The following is a 23,676-nucleotide window of genomic DNA, read 5'->3' as shown; positions in this document are numbered from 1 at the left end:
AAGGCTGGGAGAATTCTTAATATTAGTAATAATAATAGAAACTGACCTTCTTTGAGCATCTACTATTTTCTAGGCATCATTATCTTATTTTATCCTAACATTATCTTTTTTAATCCTAAGACTCTGTGGGGTACTATCTACATTTTTTTAAATGAGGAAATTGAAACTTAGAGAAGCTAAATAATTTATAATTTCCAGTGCTTTTAAATGGTGAGCAATGTCTGATTTTGAAACCTTGATTTTCATGATTCTACTTTGGTCTTCCAGGAGAAAGGTGGGAATATTCTGAAGACCACTGCATTCATTGCCTGCAAGTCCTTCAGCAACTGAAACTACTTTTCTATGTCCTTCTTTCTTGACCACCTCTCCTTATGCTTACATGAACTCTTAGTTGTGGCATGTGGAATCTAGTTCCCTGACCAGGGATTGAACCCAGGTCCCCCTGCGTTGGGACCACAGAATTTTTAACCACTGGCCCACTAGGGAAATCCTGATTCCTACTAATTTTTCACATTAGTTTAATTACTCTACATGCTCCCATTATCCTTGATAAGTTCATTACAGCAAGAATCTTATTGTAATGTGTCATCACCTAAATCATGAACAACTGAAGGGAATCTTTTTTTTTTTTTTCTCTTTCCATTGCTGTATTTCCAGGGCCTATGGCAGTAGCTGTTTCCCACCTTCAAATTAAATATTTATTGAGTGAATGAATGAAAAGACTTATAAGTTAAGTGACTTATAAGTTCATGCACAGAACTCATTAGGGTTATGTGGAGAGTCCTATATTACTTTATTTCACAAAAGCCTAAAAGTTACTACAAATGAAAAAAATTTCATCCTCTTATATTAAAACTTCTCAACACATCCTTATTTTTCTCCAAAATATAGTACCAGGAACACAGTAGTAATTCAGTAGATATTTGGTGAAATAGTGAAGAATGTTAGAAAAGCATACAAGGTCCTTATAATCTTCTATAATCTAACACATATTCTAATAGTTTATCCTGTAATAATTAGTAACAGTATGTACATTTCAATCATGTATCAAATATTTATTTAGTCACTAATATGTGCCAGGCATATTGGCCTATTGTTTCAAAGAGCCTTATTCTTTTTCTCCCTGGAAACTTATGAAGCCATTCATCAAATACTACATTTATTGTGGTTTTCCTACCATCCTTCTTTCGGTGCAGTTACCTCCCATGGAAGACCATCTCTGACTCCGTTAGCACTTAGTGCTTGCTTAGCCCTGATTACCTCAAAGTGAAGTTACCTCTGCTTGTCACCCTTCTCTCCCCATCCCTATCTCATAGTACTCAGGTGTAATCTCAGAAGAAAAAATTGAGGTTTTATGCACCTATGTTTCCAGGGTTCAGGACCGAGCTTGGGACCAGGCCTCAATTCTGTGTATGTGAACTGAAATGCACTGTCGTTACTCTTTTATGAGCAAATGGATTACTACCTTGAATTCTCACAACAGGTGAGTTAAGTATTATCTCCATGTAATTGATGACAAAACGAGGCTTGAAATGGTTAAGAAATGTGCCCAAGGTCACACAATGGTGAAGCCTGTTGTCAAAGGAATCTGAAGAATGAAGTCATCACTGATTCTAAATGAGTATGGCTCATTTCTTCTATCTTTTTCTTGAAATTTTCGTTTAGATTTCGCGAAATCTGTCCCTTTTGAGACTAATGACTCCTTATCTACCTTACTATTTTGAGTGCAGGAAATACCCCTTTCTTCATATTCGAAATTGTTCGACCTCTTTCTGGAAGCAACGTGATGTTAACTTTTCTGATAGAACACTCATTCCGGGGTGGAATCGGAGTTAGGAGCCCTGGGGGACAAGATAGGCCCAGTTTATAGTGAGGTCATTTGAAATGGAATGCAGGGACTAAGAAAGTTTTCCTCCGGCCAGGATACCTAGAAAGGGGAGAATGGACCTTAGCTGCACAAATCCTAAGGCTTGTGGGAATTTAATTGCTCACACCTAGGGCAGCTGTGGGGGGGGGGGGGGGGGGGGGACTGTGTTGCCCACAGCTAAGATGGATGCTAATAACATCTCCTTCGGATGAGTTTGTCCTCCTTGCTCATTGGTATTTTCAACGAGGACTATAGTGAATAAAATTTAGGAAAAGCAGGCGCCTTCTTACCAGGATGGTAAAGTAGGAAGTTGGCAAGTTACGTTTAGAAAACCTTCAACAAGTCAAAAAAATTTTTATTGCCCTTAACCAAAATGGTAGTAAACGTTGCCCCACGGTTTTGAAGCGTCTAACCCTTAACTAAGATGGCGTTTGGAGGCTTGTTAAAAATGGGCTTGCCCTCTTTTCTGCCCTTGACCAATATGGCTTCTGCGGCTTCGATCACGTGACACCCCGACTACGGCGCGGGAGAGGGGGTAGGAGGGCCCTTGAAGGGTGCGCGTTCCCGTGGCGGTGCACCGGGTAGGTTTCAGTCAGAGTCACTATGGCGGCTGGCGCTGGCAAGGTAAGCTGAGGCGGCGGCGGCAAGGGAAGGTGGACCCGTCGTGGCGTCCGGGCTCCCAGTCCCCCGAGCCTGTCCGCAGAGAGGTCGGCCGAGGTCGTGGCCAGTCGCGGGGTTTGGCTGGGGTGGGTTGAGAGGGGCGAGGGCTGAGGCGGGCGGGCACCGGCGCCTGACGGCCGTTTGTTTTCATGTTTTCCCCTCTCAGGTCGGAAAGTTTCCTGCCTCGTCGGTCACGGCCTGAGCGTGTCCCACCGGCCGCGAGTGGTGGAGGCTGCGGCGGACCCAACCCGGGGCCTCCAGGCCTCTCCCCCAGTCTCCGGGCCAGCCTCCCTCCCCCACCTCCTCGTCCGCCTGGAGCTTCGGCTGCTGCCCCTGAGATGCGACCCTCGCGGGGGCGACCCTGAGAAGAGGCGACCGGTGTGCTGAGCACCAGCCGGGAGCCCAGGCGTCCAGGGACCAACTTCCTGCGGCCCAAGACCCCGGAGCCTCCCTCCGGGTCGCGCCTTGCTCGGTTCGCACCCGCCTGCGGAGCCGGATCCCCGCCCTGGTCGCGGGGACGCCCGCCAGGTGCCCGGGAGTCCCGCCTCGGCCGCTGCCCGCGCCCCCGCCGACCCCAGCTCCTCGTGCCAAGGACCCCAGCCACCGCCGCCTGAGCCCGGGCGGTCCGGGCACCCGGTGCCACCTCCCGGGCGGCCTCCGCGCAGCAGGGGCAATGCAGACTGTCCCGCTGGCCGTCTAGAGCCCTCCGCCGCCTCCTCCATCGCCTCGTCCCACCGCTCCCGAGGCCCTCGAGGACGGGCGGTGGCCGCCCAGGGGTGCTCAGCTACACCTTTCTTCCGCCCGCAAGGACCTTTCTGGCCGCACCGACCCTTCCTTCATGCTGCAGTGCTGCAACATTTCCGCCACCGAGGGGGAAAAGCGGCCACGATCCCAAACAAAACACAAGAATTGGAGTGTGACTCATCTGCTTGGATACCTCCAGCCCCCAAACTGTCTTCCAGGAGTTTTCTGGGCCGAAGCTGTCCGATGTTTGAGCCTTTACTTCCCAGGGAAGAAGATGGACTGAAAGCCGCCAGTTGGGGACTTTTGGGTAATCAAGGCGCTGCTGGGTTTTCAAGGAGGTGATGGGGCTTGCGCTGGCTTGTCTTCCCACCCAAGTGAAGAGTTGTTGATGTTCACTGGTTATGCTTAGACAATGTACAGTTTGCTTTAATTTAAAATTTTGGGGGGGGATAAGGGGGTCTAGGCCTGTGAAGGGCAACTCGGATCCGGTGGAACTCCTCTTTGTCCCTGGTAGGAGAGACACCCCCAAGTCTGTCCTCGATGCCGTCAGCCTTGGCCATCTTCACTTGCCGCCCGAACTCACACCCGTTTCAGGAGCGTCATGTCTACCTGGACGAGCCCATTAAAATTGGCCGCTCCGTGGCCCGCTGTCGACCAGCGCAAAATAATGCTACCTTTGATTGCAAAGTGCTGTCCAGGAACCATGCTCTCGTCTGGTTTGATCACAAGACGGGCAAGGTAATGTCACTAAGTTGTCTTAACAATCGTTGCTTTTCGTTTCCCTTTGCCCTTTCTGCGTCAATGTATGCAGGATCCCAGGGTTTGCACCCAGAGGAGACTTTTCAGCAAGACGGGGAAACCCAACTTTTTGTGTGTCTGGTTCTAGTGGTTGAATGGAAAACAGAGAAGGAATTGTAATTAAATGCCTCGAGAGGGCGATGGCATCTTGATAAAGTGGTCATTCCCAGTGAAATCCTAAACCCTAATTCGTTTTAGAAAACTAGATAGTGAAACTTGGCTTCTAGCTTTCATTCTTTTCCGAAAGGTGAATTTGCAGTTCAGTGCTTGATGGAGAAAACAGCACTTCCCAGAGCAATGCAGGGAATCTGTGGCCAGTACTACCCTGGGGCTCAAGTGTCTCAGTGATGAGATGTAGTTAACACCATAGCTTTTAACTGAGGACCTTTCTAGCAAAGGACAGTGTTTGTGTAACTTTACATTTTTAAAGGATTTGATACATATTTACCTATGAAGGAGTAATTTGCAGTTATCAAAGCTAACTTAATTAAGCATGAACAACTGTAACTTTGTAATTTCAGAGTTTTGTTTGCAAGTTGGGTGAACATATAACAATTGCTCTTGAAAATCACTGTTGATATTCCCTTCAGCACTTATTAAAAACAACGAATGCATACTTACAAAGGTGATACTTAGAAATCATTGTTAAAATTATTTTCTGAAATTATACACAACTCTGTCGATTATTGCATTACCTAGATGTTATAAGGATGAATTTAGTTCTCATTATGTGTGAGTATTTTAGCATTTTTATGTTGGCACCCTAATTAACTGTACATGTAGGTGCTTATGTCTTAAGAATACAAGAAAAAAAAATTGAGTAAAAAGACCCTTTCAATTTTAAAACTATCTTTGTGGAGAATACACTACAGAGCTCATCTTTGTGCTTAAATCTTAAGTTTTAGTTAAGCTACTGAATCAGTTCCAACCTAGAATAAGTTATGTAAGACTAATAATATCTCCAGTTTTACCTCCTGACTTTTTGGACCCTCTTTCTGAGTTTAATGATTAAGTCTTTTTTAAAAGAAGAATTTAAATCTTTTAGAAGAGTTGTGTTTTGAAATGAAGGAAACCTGAGCCTGAAAATGAAGAGAGAAAGCAATACTCCTGAATCAAGGAATTATTATGTAAATCGTTGTTCACAGAAAGGAGGAAAAGATTGCCCAAGTGCTCTGTGCTTGCATAATATCTATATCCTACTCTGTATGTAGGATGAGAACTAAAAAGTGTGTTATTTTTCTGTATAACACCAGATGCTCCTTACCTGTGGAGCAGATCCTTTTTTCTCCCTGGGAACTAAAGTTTGGGTGCCTGAAAGACCTCCTAGATTACCCGTAGTTATTTGAAGAACTCATCTTTCCAGCAGACAAATTCAGACAGCAGTTACCAGCTAGTTGCCTTAACCAGCTTTTACATTTTTGTCTTTTTATGTCCCTGGGTAACAATTAAGGTGCAACTTAATCAGATAATAAGTTTGCCTAAAGTACATTGCACATGCACCTTCTTTATTCTGATTCAGTACTTAAAGGAGGCTCAGATTTTTTCTTTTACTTAGTTGAAAAACAGTGATTACATGAGCAGTGCTTTTCATGGTTAATACTAAAACCTGCATAATCGGTTGTTTTGAGATGACCAAGAATAGATCAATAGTTAAGTGTTTTTTGTATAAAGTGATAGGTTAAACTTTTGAATGGAATTTATTAGAAAACCTTATTTTAGAGGATCACAGCTTATTTCTACCATTTGAATTTTCTTTCCATTTCTTGCTTTTATTAGCTAAAACATACTCAGGATCTGAGGCCTTTACTTTAGGGTTAGATATAACTATTGATTATGGTACCACCTAATCTAGTTAAAACAAATAACCTGTCAGATCTTGCCATGTGATCAAATTGTTCTAGGAATTAACTACTTAAAATTTAGGTTTGAACAGACAGTAGGTTTTTATTGAGCAGCTGTTGTGTGCCATATATTGTGAGGTACATAGTTACAAAGAAAACCCACAGTTTGACCAAGTATCACTTACTGTTTTCTCTGTGTGAAATTTCTTGTATAAGGATTTGTAATAATTGTATCATAACAAAAGTCCCCAGGGCCTAATATATATTCCCAACAAATTTCTTTGTGTAATACTAGAATCCCCTCCTTCTGTAAGAATTGCCTCAGGTAAGTTTGTTTTTCCTCAACCTGCTTTAAACTTCAGGTTTCTCTTCTGGGGATAATAATAGTAGCTATGGTTGTTTTCACGGTTCACATAATCATGTAAATCACTTAGCACCCTGTTGCTTGCCTTTAATAAGGGCTCAGTCCTTAGAGAAGAGGGTGTTTGGAGTGGAGAGAAGAGGGAACCATCTAGGCAGGTCTTTGCCATTTGCTGTGGGAAGGTAGTGCGGCACTTTTTTCTTTCATGTGATGGCATGTGTGGAAGTAATTTTTTAAATTGAAACACACGAAGTTGACAATTTTGTCCAAATTGGCAACTTACCTGGGATGTGGAGAATTGGGGTAATATGCCCTTTAGTTGACTTTCAGTTTATGAGTGTTGCATTCTGCATTTGCCATTAAGGGAAGACCTTTAAAAGCTGAAAGAAATAATAATCACTTAAAACTTTCTGATTAGTCAAGCAATACATGTTTATTGTAGGAAATCTGCAAAGTGTAGGCAGATGGAGAGCTCGGTGACACTTTTTAATGCTAAGTTCATGCAATGTTTTAATGGTATTTAAAACCTGGTGACAGGTTTGGCACAAAGTGGAATTTAATAAGCTTCCCCAAATCATCTACTCAGTGATGTAGCAGGTGGATGTTGCCCAGCTTGGATTCCGGCCCTGTGTATCATCTTTCACTCCTTTTTGGAGGTCAGACTCTTCAAATTAGATAGCAGATAATATATATATAGCATGTTATAATTTTTCTGTTGACTCAAGGTACCACTGAGCAAGCAAATCTGTCCGTGTGGTGGTTACATAGAAGAGCTAGTAGATCAGGACAGCCTCCTGATTTGGATGGCCCTGTTTGATTTGAACCTTTGTGAACCAGTGATAGTCTGGAGGTTGACACAGTGTCTGTTTCGTCTCACTGTAGTTTACCAAGTAGTAAGCACTAGTAGTAGCTGTCTACTTCCAGTTTCACTTTTTAAGTTTAAATTTGGCACATTCTTGAGCACCTCTTCTATCATGATATGTTTGAGTGGAAGGCATAGTGGTGGGTGAGGGAAGGGCGAGAAAAATCATAAGAATTGGTGAGAAATTGTTACCCCTTTATAGGAGTTTATATTTCAGATCGAGAGGGTGACTAAACACCTTGAGAACAGTTGATTTGAGATAAGATAGTATTATTTAAGTTTAAATGGCAAGAGAATGATGGTATTTGAGACGTTAAAATAGGAGTGAATAGGTACAGGTGAAGAGAAGATGCTTTTCTGGATTGTGTTTGTGTATGAGAGGATGAAGGTGGAATAAAACAGACAAGGGAACGGATTTTGTTGGACTGAAGGGTCCTTCTGGAGAGTTGCTGTGATAGCTGTGAGAGAACGTTCGTTGTGCGTAAGTTTTCATGTTTGTGCCTTGTTTTTGTGATTAGTTGTCAGACCCTGGAGAAGAGGGTCTCTGCCTTATTGTCTGTCGTCTTTTATTTCTTATGAAGTAGATGTTGAGTGACTGAAGCTGAGTAGAGAGTGGAGACAAGTTGTGGAGTGCCTTTATTTATTTTTCAAGGACGTGGACCCATGGGCTATGGAAAGACAGGGAGAGTTCTGTGCAGAGCACTGACGTCCCAAACCATAATGTACGAGTGATAAAACAATATGTAGAGTGACCTGGAACAAGGAAAATGGGTAACCATTAGCTTACGTTATTTTGTACTAAGCTATTCTGTACTCTGTTACCATGTTGTTCTAAATACTTTACATGTTAGCTTATTTAATACTTAAGTATCTATTTAAGATAGGTGGGAGTTCCTTGGCTGGGCCAGTGGCTAAGACTTTTTGGCCTCTGTCTCACAGGATCTTAATTCTCTGATCAGGGATGGAACCTGCCCCCGCTGCAGTGGAAGCTCAGAGTCCTAACGACCCGGCCACAAGGGAAGTCCTGAATCCAAGCACTTAACCACTCTGCTCTTCCAGGGCTTTGTGAAAGCTTAGATACGATGCCATTTTGTAGGGGTACAGGCCAGGTTCACAGTAGGAATGAAAATGACTAAATGCCAGAAAGTGAAAAAAAGACAAGTGTATTGTCTGTTAGGACTTCAGCAGAGAAGTGCCATATGGACTGGCGATTGTAGGGAAGGTTTCATGGATGAGATGCAATTTGAGCTAAGACCTTAGGACTTTCTGAATAGGGCAGGATGTAGACAGCCAGAATCAGTCAGAAAGGAGTTTTGGGTGGGAAGAAATCTAATGCCTCAAGTAAAGGCATAGAAGCAGGAATGATGTGGTATGTTTCAAGGACACTGCAAGAAAGTCATTGCAAGGGAGAAATCTCCAGAATTTGACAGCCAGGATTGTTTTCTTTTGTCTTCTTCCTATATGACTGTGGAGATCATGGCCTCAGTTTTTGGGGAGAGTGGCAGATCCTGTATTCATTGATTTTGTTTATTTGTGTGTTGTTTCAACGATGCCTAATTTTTTTGTTGCGGTCGTTGACAGAAGTTATAAAGGTCAGAAAGAGCTGATTTTTGTGAGAAAGACATGTATTTGACATGTTTAATATGGATTAATGTAAACATGTTTGGAAGGCTTGGTTGTATATCCACAGGACATAATCATTTCCTTCTGTCTTTTCATAGTAGTGGAAAGTTAATGAAATATTTTATCCATTTTATCCATCCGTTGTTTAAAATATGGACTGTGTATACACTTTAAACATTTTTGTTCTTCTTATTTGACTTTACTCCATGGATTGAATTTACTCTTTACCTTCTCAGGCTCCTGTTTGGTTTTCTCAAATGGTGTTTATGTTAAAGCTTAGTATCTATTCTTTTTTATAAATAGGGAGGAGGGTGTCTGTCATTCAGAGTTTTAAGTGAAAAGATTGTGAGATTGGTTCTTGATATATGTCAGCTGCTTGAATTGAGAAAAATGGTGGCATTTGTTAGCTGCAGAAGTGTTCTAAAGACTCTTTCCTGCCCATGCTTCTCTCACTGCCACTTCCAGTAGATGAACAGTTTGTATACCCCTATTCAAAATCTAGGTTGCTATACCATTAATTCTTTCCCCCATTGATTTTTAGCGTGATATGCAAAGCCTTCAAAATACATCTTTCATTTCCGTTTTTTTTTCCAGCTCTTGTTTTCTGTTACTCTTTTTTTTCCCCTTTGTCCCAGACTCTGTGCAGTAGCTATGTGACAGTCCTCACTGACCCTTGAAAAAGTGCCTGCCTTTCTTTTTTTTTTTGCTATTTTGTCTTCCAGAATGACTTTTCCTCTTTGTCCCTTGAGGCCCGGTTCCAGTGTGGAACCTTTCCCTACTCCCACTAACTGAAGAATTAATTGCTTCTTCCTCTGTGTTCCCGTAGAACTTTGTATATAATTTCATTATGAGACACAAACAAGAAAATAACTGTGATGCAAATGTACTGTTGCTCAGCCAGATGTGCACTCTTGAGAACAAGGGACTAGACAGTACATTAAATGTTTGAATGAGTGAAACGAACAATGAAGCAGTCTCTGTTTCTGTAAGTTCTGGGGAGGTTCAAAGAGCAGGTCATTTGAGTTAGTTCTCATTTTGAGATCACAGACTCAATTTCCAATAGGTAGTGTTTGTATAAATTATTACTTATTGAGAATTTGCAATGTGCGAATGTGCAAGGCACTTTGCCAGGTGTTTTGGTATCTTAGATAATCTTGTGGTTGGTGATATAATCTTGAGCCATTACATTTATATCCATTCTCATGCAAAATAATACTTTTAAGGATTTAATAATATTCAGCATGCTATCCTGTTTCACTTGATCTGTATAACACGTAGGAGGTAGGTAGAGCAACTGAAGACTGGCTCCATTTTATGAAAAAAGAGTTTGCTCTTTAGAGGTTATTTGCCCAAGGTCATCTCTTAGTAGCTATGGAGAGGTGGAACCAGAATTTAGATTGTTTCCCTCTGAAATAAAAGCTAACTGCTAGACATTTATTCTAAACTATCTTATTATGGAACAAACAATTATAATGAAAATCTGTCTTTTGCTCTCTTTAAGGGTAATCTAATCTGTTATTTTCTGGGAGTATGACTGAAAAACTTGTTGTATGACAAACTTCCAGAGACTGCAAGAATCTGAGTTAATTATTTTTCTGAGTCAGCTAGCATTTTTTAAACACACCCCTGCTACTCCTAGCAATAAATGTATTTTTTCCTAAGTTTGCATTCAGGCAACTGATTTGGATTTGAGTGTTTATACAAATAAATGAAATGGACTTGGAAAAACTTGTTTGCCATGTAAATTTTTAATCCTTTATAAAGAGAACAATTGACAGGTGTAGAAGAAAAAGGAAGGTTTGTGTAGGCCTTTAAAAGCATGGAAGACTTTGGTGATTCTGCTGAATCCTTTGTAAAATGTATAATCTGGGTTAGATTTTAATTTAAAAACATAGGAAAGTTTGTTTTCTTGTTTATTTGCTTTAAGGTTTTATCTGTACTTTCAGGCTTGTGGTTTTATCTACATTTATAACTTCTGACTTATTCTACCTGAGCCACGTAGAAATGAATTTCCAATATGGACTTTCAAGCTATTATTTATTTTCTTATTTTTTACTTGCACAAGTAACAGGAATACAGTCTTATAAAAATTGAAGCAATAGGGAAGTATGTGGAGTATATGTATATCATCTTTCACATAGGTACCTCTTACCTTCTTCCCTTTTAGAAGTAACCATTGTTATTAGTTTGGTATGTAATTTTTCAGAACTTCTACTGTGCATTTGTCTACTTGGGTATATAGATAAATAGTTTTTTATTGTTGTTTTTTTTCATAAGCAATTGGATCATAATTCTAAATGTACCTGTTAGCTGATGATATCAAGTGAATTGTGATAAATTTATCTAAAATGTGTTAATATGCCCTAAGTTATGACCAGCATCCAGACTGCTATAAAACTATAAAATTAATATCACTTCATTGAGTGCTTACCAGGTAGTATACTGAGTTTTATGTACGTTATCTCATTTAATCCTCACAACAGACTTTTGCAGTAGGTACTATTATTATCCTCATGGTGAGAAAACTAAGTTTCAGGGAGGCGAAGGAATGTTTTGTTCAGGGTAACACAGGTAGTGGTGAAGCCAGGGTTCCAACCCCGGTCCTCTGATTGCAGAATGCATGCTCTTGATCACTCTTTTGGTTGCTCCCTCAGCACCTCTACACGATTAGTCATCATTAATCTCATCACCAACCAGTTAGTGAGCAATAGACTGAAAGAAAAAAATTGAAATAAAAACCTTATTGTCTGTTAACTCATAGATATTTTTTGTAGTAAATCTGTGTAGAGTTTTAATTGAAGGTCAGTTCCTCAAACAGTATATATTCATCACTTAAATTTTTACAATTTGAAAAAGAAAACAACTCTACATGTAAAGATATTGTAGTAGTTCAGATAGTATGATATACTAATATATATATATTATATATAATTTTATATAATATATATATAGTATATTATACTTTATATAGTATATTTTATAATATGCTTAAAAAGTACTCTCTTTCATTAGATAATTTATAAACATACTTTATTTTTATTGAGGTATAGTTGATTTGCAAAATATGTTTCAGGTATATAACAGTAGTTCATGATTTTTAAAGATTATTCTCCATTTAAAGTTGTTATAACAAATGGACTATATTCCTTGTGCTGTACAATTTATCCTTATAGCTTATTTATTTCATAGATAGTGGTTTGCACCTTTTAATCTCCGACTCCAGTCTTTTCCTTCTCCCCACTGGTAACCACTGTTTTCTTCTCTGTATCTGTGTGTCTATTTGTTATATTCAGTGGTTTGTTTTATTTCTTAGATTCTACATGTAACATGCAGTATTGGTCTTTCACTTTCTGACTGATTTCACTAAGCATAGTACTGTCCTGGTCCATACATGTTGTTGCATGTGGAAAAATGTCATTCTTTTTTGTGGCTTAGTAGTATTTCATTGTATATATGTACCAAATTTTTACCCATTCATCCGTTGATGGACACTTAAGTTGCTTCCATATCTTGGTTATTGTAAATAATGTTGCTATGAACATCGGGGTGCATGTATCTTTTTGAATTAGTCTTTTTTGTTTTTTTGGCTATATGCCAGGGAGTGGAATTGCTGGATCATATGGTAGTCCTATTCTTAGTTTTTGGATAGTATTCATACTGTTTTCCACAGTGGCTACACCAATTTACAGTCCCCCCAAAAGTGTATAAGAGTTCCCTTCTCTCCACATCCTTCATTGGATAATTTATAAGTATATTCTGTTTGGGGTTGTATTTTAAATTATATATATGAACCTCCCCCATAAGTAAATCTAATTTAGAAAACAATGCATTAAAAACAATTGTTTTTTAACTATTTAAATGTAGAAATATTAACTATATTATTAGATCCCAATTATAAGTTTCCTTTCCCTTCAAAAGTTCAGGGATAGACGGTAAGATCATGTTGTGTGTTACTAGTATAGCTGTGGAGCTGGTTGTAGAATAAACGGAATCTGTAGCTTTGAGTTTTTTGGAAAAGTTTGCTTAGTAAAAGGGCATGTTATAGAGTTATCATATAAACCGGCAATTTTACTTCTGTGTATATACCCAGAAGAAATCAAAACATATGTCCATACAAAAACTTGTACAGATATTCATAGTAGAAAAAAAACAGCTACTCATTATCCATCAACTGATGAGTGGATAAATAAAGTGTGGTATACTATATAAAGAAATATTATTTGGCAATTAAAAGGAATGAAATATTGATATATGGAATAACATGGATGAACCTTGAAAACAGTATGTTAAGTGCAAGAAGTCAGACACAAAAGGCCACATATGGTTTAATTTTATTTACATGCAGTTAGTAAAGAATCTGCCTGTAATCCAGGAGACCCACGTTTGATCCCTGGGTTGGGAAGATCCCCTGGAGAAGGAAATGGCAACCTATTTCAGTATTGTTACCTGGAGAATTCCATGGACGGGGGAGTCCATGGAGTGCTACAGTCCATAGGGTCGCAAGGAGTTGGACACGACTGAGCAACTAACACACATGGAATGTGCAGGATAGGCAGGTCATTGGAAAAGACCCTGATGCTGGAAAGATTGAAGGTAGGAGAAGGGGGCAACAGAGGATGAGATGGTTGGATGGCATCACCCACTCAATGGACATGAGGTTGAGCAAGTTCGGGAGACCGGGAAGGACAGGGAAACCTGGTATCCTGCAGTCCGTAGGTTGCAGAGTTGGACACAACTTTGCTACTAAACAACAACAGCAACAGGATAGGCAGTTGCACAGAAGGAAGGTAGATTAGTGGTTATGAGGAACAGGAAGTAACGGGAAGTGTGATGGCTAATTTTAAACTTGGAGAGATCAGGGTGTCCAGTTTTGGTTAAATATCAGTCTAGATGTTGCTGTGAAGGTATTTTTAAAATGTGATTAACATTTAAATCAGTAGGCTTTAAATAAAGCAGATTATGCTCAAGAATGTGAGTGAGCCTTATCCAATTAGTTGAAAGCCTAAAGAAAAAAGACTTGAGGTTCCCCCCAAGAAGGAATTCTGCCTTCAGAGGGCCATCGTATTCCAGGCTGCAATAGCAGCTCTTCCTTCTCTAGCTTGCTGGCCTGCCCTGGAGATTTCAGACTTGACGGCCCCCGGCATGTTATGGGAGCTAATCCCTTAAAATAAACCTTTATCTCTGTATGTATGTATGTATGTATGTATATGCTCTGTGTGTGTGTGTGTGTGTGTGCATGCACACGCACACACCTACATCCTCTTGGCTCTGTTTCTCTAGAGAACCCTGGCTGATAAATATATGGAGTGACTGCTGAATTGGTACAGGTTTCTTTTTGGGATAATCAAAATATTATAAAATTGTGATTGATGGTTGCACAGCTCTGAACTGTACACTTTAAATTGGTGAATTGTATGGTATGTGAATTAAATCTCAAAAAAAGCTCCTATGGAAAAAGAGATATTAGATGCTGTAAGAGACTTGTGAAACTAAGTAGTATGTAAGGAAGTGGAAGAATGTAGAGTTCAAAGTGGGTAGGACCAGCAGAGCAGCTTTTGAAGTACGGTTTGGCTTAATTTTTGTCACTAGTTTCTTAGTGTCAATGCCTTATACTCTTGGTTAGACTTTTGTTTATTAAATTTAGTAGACAGAGAGTGTGTTTTGAAACTTTACATTTGTTGAAACAAAAGTCTAACCAAGAGTAAGATATCGATACTAAGGAAGTAGTGACAAAATTTTGGTATTATTGAGAAGTTGTAGTGCCAAAGTCTTCATGTGGGAGTTAAGAAATGGTTGGAAAGATGCATTGTATAAGTCTCAATCTGAACCTGGAGATCTTAAGATAATAATTTTACTCACCAGTGAATCTCTTGTATATGCGGGCTCATAGAGCATGGTAAAATATTGTTAGAATGAATGACGTTGTCTTGACTAAGGAAGTGTTCATAGTTGTACTTAAACTGGGACCATTCCTGGTCTTTAACAAGTATCTAAGTGTCTCATGTGCAGTACAGAGCAGTGTAGTGACCAGTTGTTGTTGTTAGTTGCCAAGACGTGTCTGCTTCATGAACTGTGGCCTGCTAGTCTCCTCTGTCCATGGGATTTCCCAGGCATGAATACTGGAGCAGGGTGTCATTTCCTTCTCCAGGGCATCTTCTCGACCCAGGGATCAAACCTGAGTCTCCTGCATTGGCAGGCAGGTTCTTCACCACTAAGCCACCAGATAGTGCCCAGTAGGTAGTACTGAAAAATACAGTTACAATACAAATAAGTCCAACAATAGAAGTATTTATGAATCACTGTTTCCAAGGAGCTAAGGGAGTGATGTGTTCCTTATCCTAGGACTGGGGGTAGAAAATATGGAAGGAGTGAAGAGAACTTCCCAGAGAAAGTTGTTTTTAAGCTACTGTTTGAAGAGTTTTTTACTCTCTGTATAGAAAAGAGCAGGACTTTCCAGCCCCAGGGAATCATGTGTATTTAAGGCAGAAAAGCCTAAAGAGAATGATGTAATCTGGGAAATGCAAACCCAGAAGTTAGCAGACTTGAGGAGGGGAGAATAAAGCTGCTGTTAAATCTTTGGGCTAGTTGAACACTGCTGGTAGAAGTTCTAGGGCTGGGCTACCTTGGTTGGAATCCTGGCTCCACCGCTTGCCAGACGTGTGACCTTGGGGAGTCTCTGTGTCTCCTTTTCCCTCATCTGTAAGAGGAGACTAATAGTGGGATTTGCCCTGTAGGATCGTTGTAGAGATCATGAGAATTCACAGAAAGCAGTTAGCAGAATGCTTGGCGTGGAATAAGCGCAAACAATCTCTGCCTTGGAGTAGTTCGATTTAGGTTTTTTTTACTTCATAATGGTATGAAAGTGATAATAGGTTCAGTAGAACAGTACTTCAGATTTTGGATTTTGATCTTTTCCTGCAATATGGGGTATGGTACTCCCTTGGGATACAGGGGTAGTGACAGCAAGCCCCGGCTCCTCTTCAACTGTGCGATCACAAGGGTAAACGGCCTATACACTTACAGCCGTCTGTGCCCACACAGCCCTTCTCTTTTTCATTTTTAGTATAGTATTCAATAAATTACATGAGGTATTCAGCACTTCATTATAAAATAGGCTTTGTGTTAGATGTTTTTTTCCCTGCTGTAGGCTAACTTAAGTGTTGTGAACACGTTTAAGGTAGGCTAGACTGAGCTATGATGTTCAGTAGGTTAGATGTATGAAATGCGTTTTCAACTTAAAATAGGTTTATTGGGACGTAACATCATTGTAAGTCTAGGGAGATCTGTACTCAATAACTTGTATCTATTTTAATTTTTCTTTGTATTTTTAGTTGGTGTGTTTCCATAGTAAGACCTATAAGCTTATTTTTCACAAGTATGCTTTTTCATGATTAAAAAGGTTTTCTCTCCTTTGAATATCTGTCTTTAGAGTCTCCTCAACTAGGTAAATTATTTGGTACCTTGGAACTTTTTTGAATGTGTTAAAGAAGTAGTGTGACACAATAAAATAATATTTGGTCTTTGTCCGAGGTTCCTGGCACACAACTAAAACTCTTGGAATCTCCCGAATGGTAAGAGTGTCTCTTGTATGTTAATAAGATGACTGGTGGCTGGGAGACCCTGGAGAGCTGGGGCTGGTCAGGATGGTGCTGGTGACCAGGAAGACTGAGTGATTAGAGGGCTGGAACTGTGAGACCTGCTTACCATCTCTGGGAAGAGGAGGGGTAGCAGGCTGAATGAAGTCTGAATTCTGTAGACTCTTGCACAGTGAGGTTCTGGGAGCTTGTGGTTCAGTGATCACATCAAGGTCCTGGAAGGGTGGCTCAGCTGAGAAGACAGGGAACCTTCTTGCCCTTTCCCCTTATCTTACTCTTTGTAACTCTTTAATTTAACCATTCCTAAATTATATCCTTGTTGGAGGTGTCAGTGACAACCTGGGACTTTGACTGGCGTTAGAAGTGGGGGCAGTCTTGTGGGAATGAGCCCTTAACTTTTTGAATGTGGAATTCACTCCAGGCAGATAATGTTGGAATTGAATTGTAGGGCACTCAGCTTGTATTGGGGCTCCCCTGGTAGCTCAGCTGCTAAAGAATCCACCTGCAGTGCAGAAGACCCCAGTTTGATTCCTGGGTTGGGAAGATACCCTGGAGAAGGAAGTGGCAACCCACTCCAGTGTTCTCACCTGAATAATCCCAATGACAGAGGAGCTTGGTGGGCTACAGTCCATGGGGTTGCAAAGAGTCAGACGTGACTCAGCAACTAAGCACAAACACGAATGAACAGCTTGTGTTAGAAAGTTGGAAAAGTAGTGTTGGAAAAGACAACCACACATTTAGTAACACAAGTATTGTGAGTATAAACAGTTCAGATAGTCTTATTAATATCCATTATCCAGTACTACCAAGTTTGTATGGTTTCCCTTTAAAAGGAACAAAAGATCATTAGTATACTTGGTCTACCTTGCTTGATATGGAATTAAAGGAGTTGAGTAAGTTATGTGATGAAAATCTAGTTAATCAGGAAATATGAAAGAGTGTATATGCTATACTAGACAACATGGGGCATAATGAAAGTATTAGAATGTTAGTTTGATCTTTGAGAAGCTTATTGTAGTTTAATTGGGAAGCCAAAGCTAACTCCATAAACAAAAAGGGAAGAATTAAGTTCTAAATGGAATTAAGAGCTCTATGTGGTTAAGGTGGAGAAAGCTTGAATTGGACCCTGAAGATTTAGGGTAGAAAATAACAGGTGTCCTTGGTGTGTAAAAGTCTGTGTGAAAGGGCATGAAGCCAGAGGGATAGTCTAGAGGCAGTTGTGTGTTAAGGAGCTCTAATACTGGATTGGCCAGGTAGTTGGGGTTAAATGACAGGGGTGAACTTGTCAGGTTGCATTTCAGGAAGACTGTGTGAAGGTACAAGCGTTGATGGGGCAATAGGGCAGAAATCTTTAAAGAACCAAGGCCCAGGCCCTGGGATTAAGAATCTTGGTTTGTAATTTAGGAGAAAGTCGTGCCTCCCCTTAATCCAACCAAATAACCCTAGTAACTAAGCTGATATGTTCTACAGTGGGTTATGAAATACCCATCTGCTTTATTAAGGTGGATTTAATAATAAAGTGATAGGAAAATGGTGCGGATTTGATTCATAGTGAGTAGACAAAACTTGAAGTTTCCCAAGTATGATTTCTTATTTTCAGGATTCTTTTTCTCTTGGCATATTAAAAGATTCCACTCGTGTGCCTCATTTCAAGGTATTTTTTGGTCAGTTACTCTAAATTCTGGAATAAACTTAAATGCCATTTCTGACATTGTCAGAAGTATAGATTTACTATTTTGAATGAAAAATGAAAGAAGTTATAAGGATAATGAGAAGAATATTGTATATGAATGTCCAAGTCAGAGGCAAATATTAAGTGACAGCACCTACTTCAGTAGATGTAGATTTTAAAGCATAAAATTTATGTAGTAGTACTGCTCTTGACATTTTAAATTGCTGCTGTAAGCTGAGGTTTTTGTTCATAATTGTCAGTTGTATGGAGGCAGAGTTTTCAGATACGCATCAGTGAAGTTTATTGGCATTATTGTGGTTTTTCTTTTTCATTTTTTTTAGCTTTATTATTCCTGTTGTTTTTGGTTTTAATAGTTCATTTATTCCTGTCCCCCCCTTACCTGATTTGAGAATTGTATCAGAATTTTATCCTTTGTTTTAGCTACATCTGTTTCGAAAGCTGATATAACAATAGGTAAACTTTTTGAACAATGTGTGAGAAACTGATTAAAAAGCATTTTCCATTATTAGGTGGTTCCATTATAAAAGTTAGTCATTATTGCTTCCTAGTTTTACTGTTTACTATCTATATTACTACTGCTTTGTCATAGCAACATGGACGTATAGGTAAGTAAATTACAGATTTCATTGTAGCTCTACTGATTACCATGTTTCATATGTGTGTGTGTGTATAAAAAATATATATGTATTTTAATTCTGATATTTGACTCTTGCTGCCAAAATATTATTCCCCAGAACAAAATATTTGGAGTGTAGGTATCTGAATGTTGGGACTAGAGAAAAAAAAATTTTTTTTTAAAAAAAAATCACTTTAAAAAAGACTTGTTAAAAAGGAATACTCTTTTTCTTGTCTGATTTTCTGTTATCAGTGTCATAACTCCAGGTTTATGACTATGTAATAACCCTGATCGTAGCAGTTAATATTGTTACTCAGTTCACCTAATGTGTCAGCTTTCTTTTGCTTTTGAATTTTCTGATTATCTGCAGAGTTGGGCTAGGTAAGTCTGAGTTTTATATATAGCTTTAAGCAGTGCAGGTGCACAAAATAAAAAATGATATAATTTTTATTTATGTTTTACATTGTTACTTTTATTATTATATTTTCCATTTTCTATTGCTGTCACTTGCAAATTTTTCGTTAATTCATACTTTGTGGTTTTTAATCTCTTGGCTCTCTTAAGTATAGATATATTTTGGATAAATTCTGGATTTTGTTATTCTAAATCAGAATTTATCAGATGAAAGCTTAATGCTGTTGTGACAGCATTTTGCTGATTGCCATAATTCTTACTAGTTTACCCCTTGTCTTCATAAAATGAACTTGGATCATGTTTATCACAAAGCTTACCCCTTGCTTATATATTATTCTGGAAGTTATATTATTCTTGATTATATATTATCAACTCCTCAATTATTATGGCCCTAAGAAATTTGCAGTCTCTAGAAAAGACAGTAGCCTGTGCTGCCTTGTGTCCCTACAGCATAGATCCAGTGCCTTGTGCTTGGTATGTAGTTGAAAAAGTTATTGCCAGTACAGTACCTTTCCAAAGAGATTGTAGAAATACTAACTTAAGAAATTTGTCTTTTTTTTTTTTTTAAGACTTTGTAAGGGAATAGAGACTATCTTTTTTTCTTGGAGTAGGGGAGAATACCATAAATAATTCACAGAAACAACACATTGCAGTAAAATATTGATAAATAGAAATATGTTAAAATTAATTGTTTTCATTCAAATAGAATAAAAAAAAAGAAGACAAAAAAATGGGAGATAATTATAGTACACATCACTTGTAAAGGATTGATATCCAAAATGTAAAAAGAACTTTGTCCAAATTAGTACCAAATACAACCCAATGGAAACAGTAGTCAAAAGAGACTCCCAGAAGAAGTAAGAATGGCTAATAAGATATTCAGTGTAACTAGGGAACTGTAAATGGAAACATTGAGACACCATACATACTCATCTTAAAGTTCAGTTCAATTCAGTTCAGTCGCTCAGTTGTGTCCGACTCTTTGCGACCCCATGAATCTCAGCAGCACACCAGGCCTCCCTGTCCATCATCAGCTCCTGGAGTTTACTCAAACTCATGCCCATTGAGTCGGTGATGCCATCCAACCATCTCATCCTCTGTTGTCCCCTTCTCCTGCCCCCAATCCCTCCCAGCATCAGGGTCTTTTCCAGTGAGTCAGCTCTTCGCATGAGGTGGCCAAAGTACTGGAAGTTAGATAGTATCAAGTGTGGGTGACACTGTAGAGCGATAGGACCTCTGATGCTGTGTTGTTGATATGATGAGTTACACTGATTGAGTTTTGAATATTAAACTAACTTCATATTCCTGGATAAAATCCCCTTGATTGTATGTATTATCCTTTTTTACATTGCTAGATTTGATTTACTTATATTTTGTTCAGGCTTTTTGCTTCTCTATTCATGAAAGATTAGTCTTAAATGCTTTTTAGAGTTTACCAGTGAAGTCATCCGAATCTGTCTTTTTTGTTGTTGTTGGAATGTTTTAAACTGTAAGTTTAATTTCTTTGTTAACTATATAGCTTTTCAGGTCTTTTTCTTCTCATGTTAACCTCATTATATTGTGTCTTTCGAGTAATTTGTCTGTTTCATTTAATTTGTTGCATTTATTGGCATAACATTATAACATTACCTTATTATCCTTTTAATATCTGTAGAATCAGTAGTGATGTTACTTATCTCATTCTCAGTACTGATAATTTGTATCTTTTCTCTGTTTTCATTATTTTGGCTAGACATATATCAGCTTTATTGATTTCTTAAAGAATCAAATATTTAAAATACATTTTTTTCTTTATTATTTTTTCTACTTTATGTCCTATGGCTTTCTGCCCTTATCTTTATTGTATCCATTTTTCTACCTTCCTCAGGTTTAATTTCCTCTTCTGTTTGCTAGTTTCTTAAATTGGAAGCTTAGATCACTGATTTAAAACCTCTTCTAATAAAAGCATGTGATGCTATAATATAATGATTTTAATGAACAAGTTGACATTGTTACAATGTTAAACTTGTATATATCTAGTGACCCAGTAGTTTTTCACCTAGATGTATGTGCTAGAAAATTTTTCTTTTTACAATTCTGTATCAGAAGACATGCTCAAGCATGTTGGTAGTAGTATTTTTCACAATAGCAAAAACTGGAAATAGTTTAGATGCCCATTGACAGAAATACATATACATTTCTTCTAATTTACACTATGGAATACTGTACAGAAGTGAACAGGAATGTACAACAGCTGTGTATGTCAATGTAGTGAATCTGAGAAATTTTGAATGAAAAAAGCAAGTTGAATACTTAGACTATGATGCCCGTTAGTATAAAGTTTAAAAATCACAATACTCATTCATACATCCATTTTACTGCATATATAGTAATAGAATGGTAAACACATTCCCTCATGAGGGTGGCAGAGAGGATATAAACATAGCTAAATTTTATATAATATATGCTGGAAAGTGTTAAATACTTTACCTATATATACTTATTTAATTCTCATAATTAAAGAGTACTTGCTGTAAAGCAGGCACTATTATTATTCTCATTTATAAAGTAAAAGGGCTTATAAATAAGAGTGAAGAAACCTTTAACTTCCCCAGATCCTACTGCTAGTAAGTGGTAAACTTATATTCAAACTCAGGCACAGTTTGGCTGTAGAGTCTGTACTCTTAACCCTTAAACATACTGCTTGAGCCATGGGAAGGGTAGGGAAGGGGTTCTCAAGATGGGTGTTAAGGACATGGATATTTCTTATTTTTTTAGTTGTTGTTCATGTTTATTTTTATATGTATCAATTATTTAATTAAACATTTAAAAGAAAAATAACAAAAATCAAGCTATGTGAAATGGAATGTAAGAAACATATGCCCCCAAACTGTATCCCCAATGAAACTTTAGGAAGTCAACACTTAATTTTCTCTGACATATTTCCTAGATACTAGTAGATCATGAGATGTTAACAGTCATATAGATGATGTGTTATTAATGTGTTATGTCCTGATCTTGGTGATAATTACGTGAGTATATTGGCTTAGTAGTGATTCATCAGGCTGTACAGTTTTTATTTGTTCACTTTGTAGGTATTCCATACTTTAATACAGTCTTTATAATAAAAAAAGTCACATTGTAAGGTTTTTTAAATTCCAAAGATTTCTTATTGCAGCTACATTATGTATGTGTTTGTTGAGATGATCACAAGAGCATTATAGGATGAGATATGAAGTAAAGGGGCTGACTTTTTGAGATTCTGCTTCATCATAAAGTCTATAAAAAGAATGTGGAAGATGTGTGTGTACTGAAAGAGAGAATTTCCCAAGATGTGTGTTGTCAGGTAACAAAACAACATGACAAATGAGGCACAGAACAGTGTATATGATAATCTACCTTTTGTGCAAAGGAGGGAAAATCTATATTTATTGTTTATGTGTTTATGCATAAAGATATCTGGAAGGATACAAAGGAATCAGTAACTGGTTACTTGAGAGTAGGATGGGGGGTGAAGACTGAGTTGACCTGAGATAAGGTGGCAGGAAGACTTTTCACTGCATGTCCCTTTCTAGTTCTTTTGAAACTGTGCGGCTGTACCACCTATTCTAAATAAATCAACAAAAACAGTTTATTAATTTGAAAAGAAAATATGGTTAGCATAGCTATTTTAGGTAGATTCTTATTTGTGTCCTTTTATTTATTTATTTATTGGCTAAGGGATGTTTCCATTTCCAGATTTGGTTTTATAATCTCTTGAAATAGAGAAATTTGGGGACTACTATACCATTAATTAATAAAGATTTATGTTCAAAGAGGACTATTTCAATTAGATTCTCAGTCTTTCCAGAATCTCCCCTCTTCTAGTGTTACTTCAGTTCTTCTTTGATTACCTTCAGCAGCCTCTTTTGGGTATTGTGCATTTATAGGGAGAACTTACCTTTTAATGAGGAGGGTTTTTAAAATAATACAACTTTATGTTTAAACAGTTTTATAATTTATAAACTGCTTTGGTACTGTGACTTTGACATTTCTGACATCATTTAACTTTAAAAGTAGGAAAAGTTAGTGTTTAGATGGCCAAAATGTTTCCTTTTTTTCTTTTAAAATGTGTCTTTTAAAGACACATTTTATAAGCATGATAAAAATTTCTCTTTAAATCAAAATCTCCAGAAGTTGAAATGGAGATGAATAATATAAATCTATATACTGTTTTAAGGATATATTTAAAGCCAATCCCTTAAAAACTGATCCAGAATTAAGGTGAAAGAAAAAGTTATCTTTTTGTAGGGACATGGAAAGAAATATAATATGCATCCTAGGCTGCATATTAGAATCATCCAGAGCTTTTAAAATACACCAGTGCCTAGGCCCAGTCCCCTAGAGATTATGGTTTAATACTTATAAATTATTCATATTTTAAAAATCTGCACATTGTTAATATCTATGCAGATCATGTTGGCAGTATGAATATACTATTTTGATGGAATACTGAGAAGTGAAAATATATTAACCTAATCATACATTTCTGTAGTAAGTGAAATAAAGTATCATTTTTTTTCCTGGGCATTCATTTTCCTGTTGATATCAGCTAACAGATAAAAAATAAAACCTTATAAAAAA

The 23,676-nt window shown here is 38.1% G+C and overlaps 1 protein-coding gene across 33 annotated transcripts in view; it reads left to right on the top strand.

Moving 5' to 3' along the window:
* Positions 1 to 3,804: 3,804 nt before the first annotated feature.
* SLMAP (sarcolemma associated protein) overlaps positions 3,805 to 23,676 on the top strand; it is a 145,806-nt gene continuing 125,934 nt past the window's right edge. For all 33 annotated transcript variants that reach the window (XM_061128306.1, XM_061128307.1, XM_061128297.1 and 30 more), the window contains exon 1: positions 3,805 to 4,009. In XM_061128306.1, the coding sequence (XP_060984289.1) occupies positions 3,812 to 4,009 (198 nt within the window). In that variant the 5' untranslated portion in view covers positions 3,805 to 3,811. The remainder of the gene's footprint in view (positions 4,010 to 23,676) is intronic.

Source organism: Dama dama, chromosome 24 (assembly GCF_033118175.1).
Source record: "Dama dama isolate Ldn47 chromosome 24, ASM3311817v1, whole genome shotgun sequence".
In the NCBI taxonomy this organism is placed as follows: domain Eukaryota; kingdom Metazoa; phylum Chordata; class Mammalia; order Artiodactyla; family Cervidae; genus Dama; species Dama dama.
This window is presented reverse-complemented; position numbering and strand designations above follow the sequence as displayed.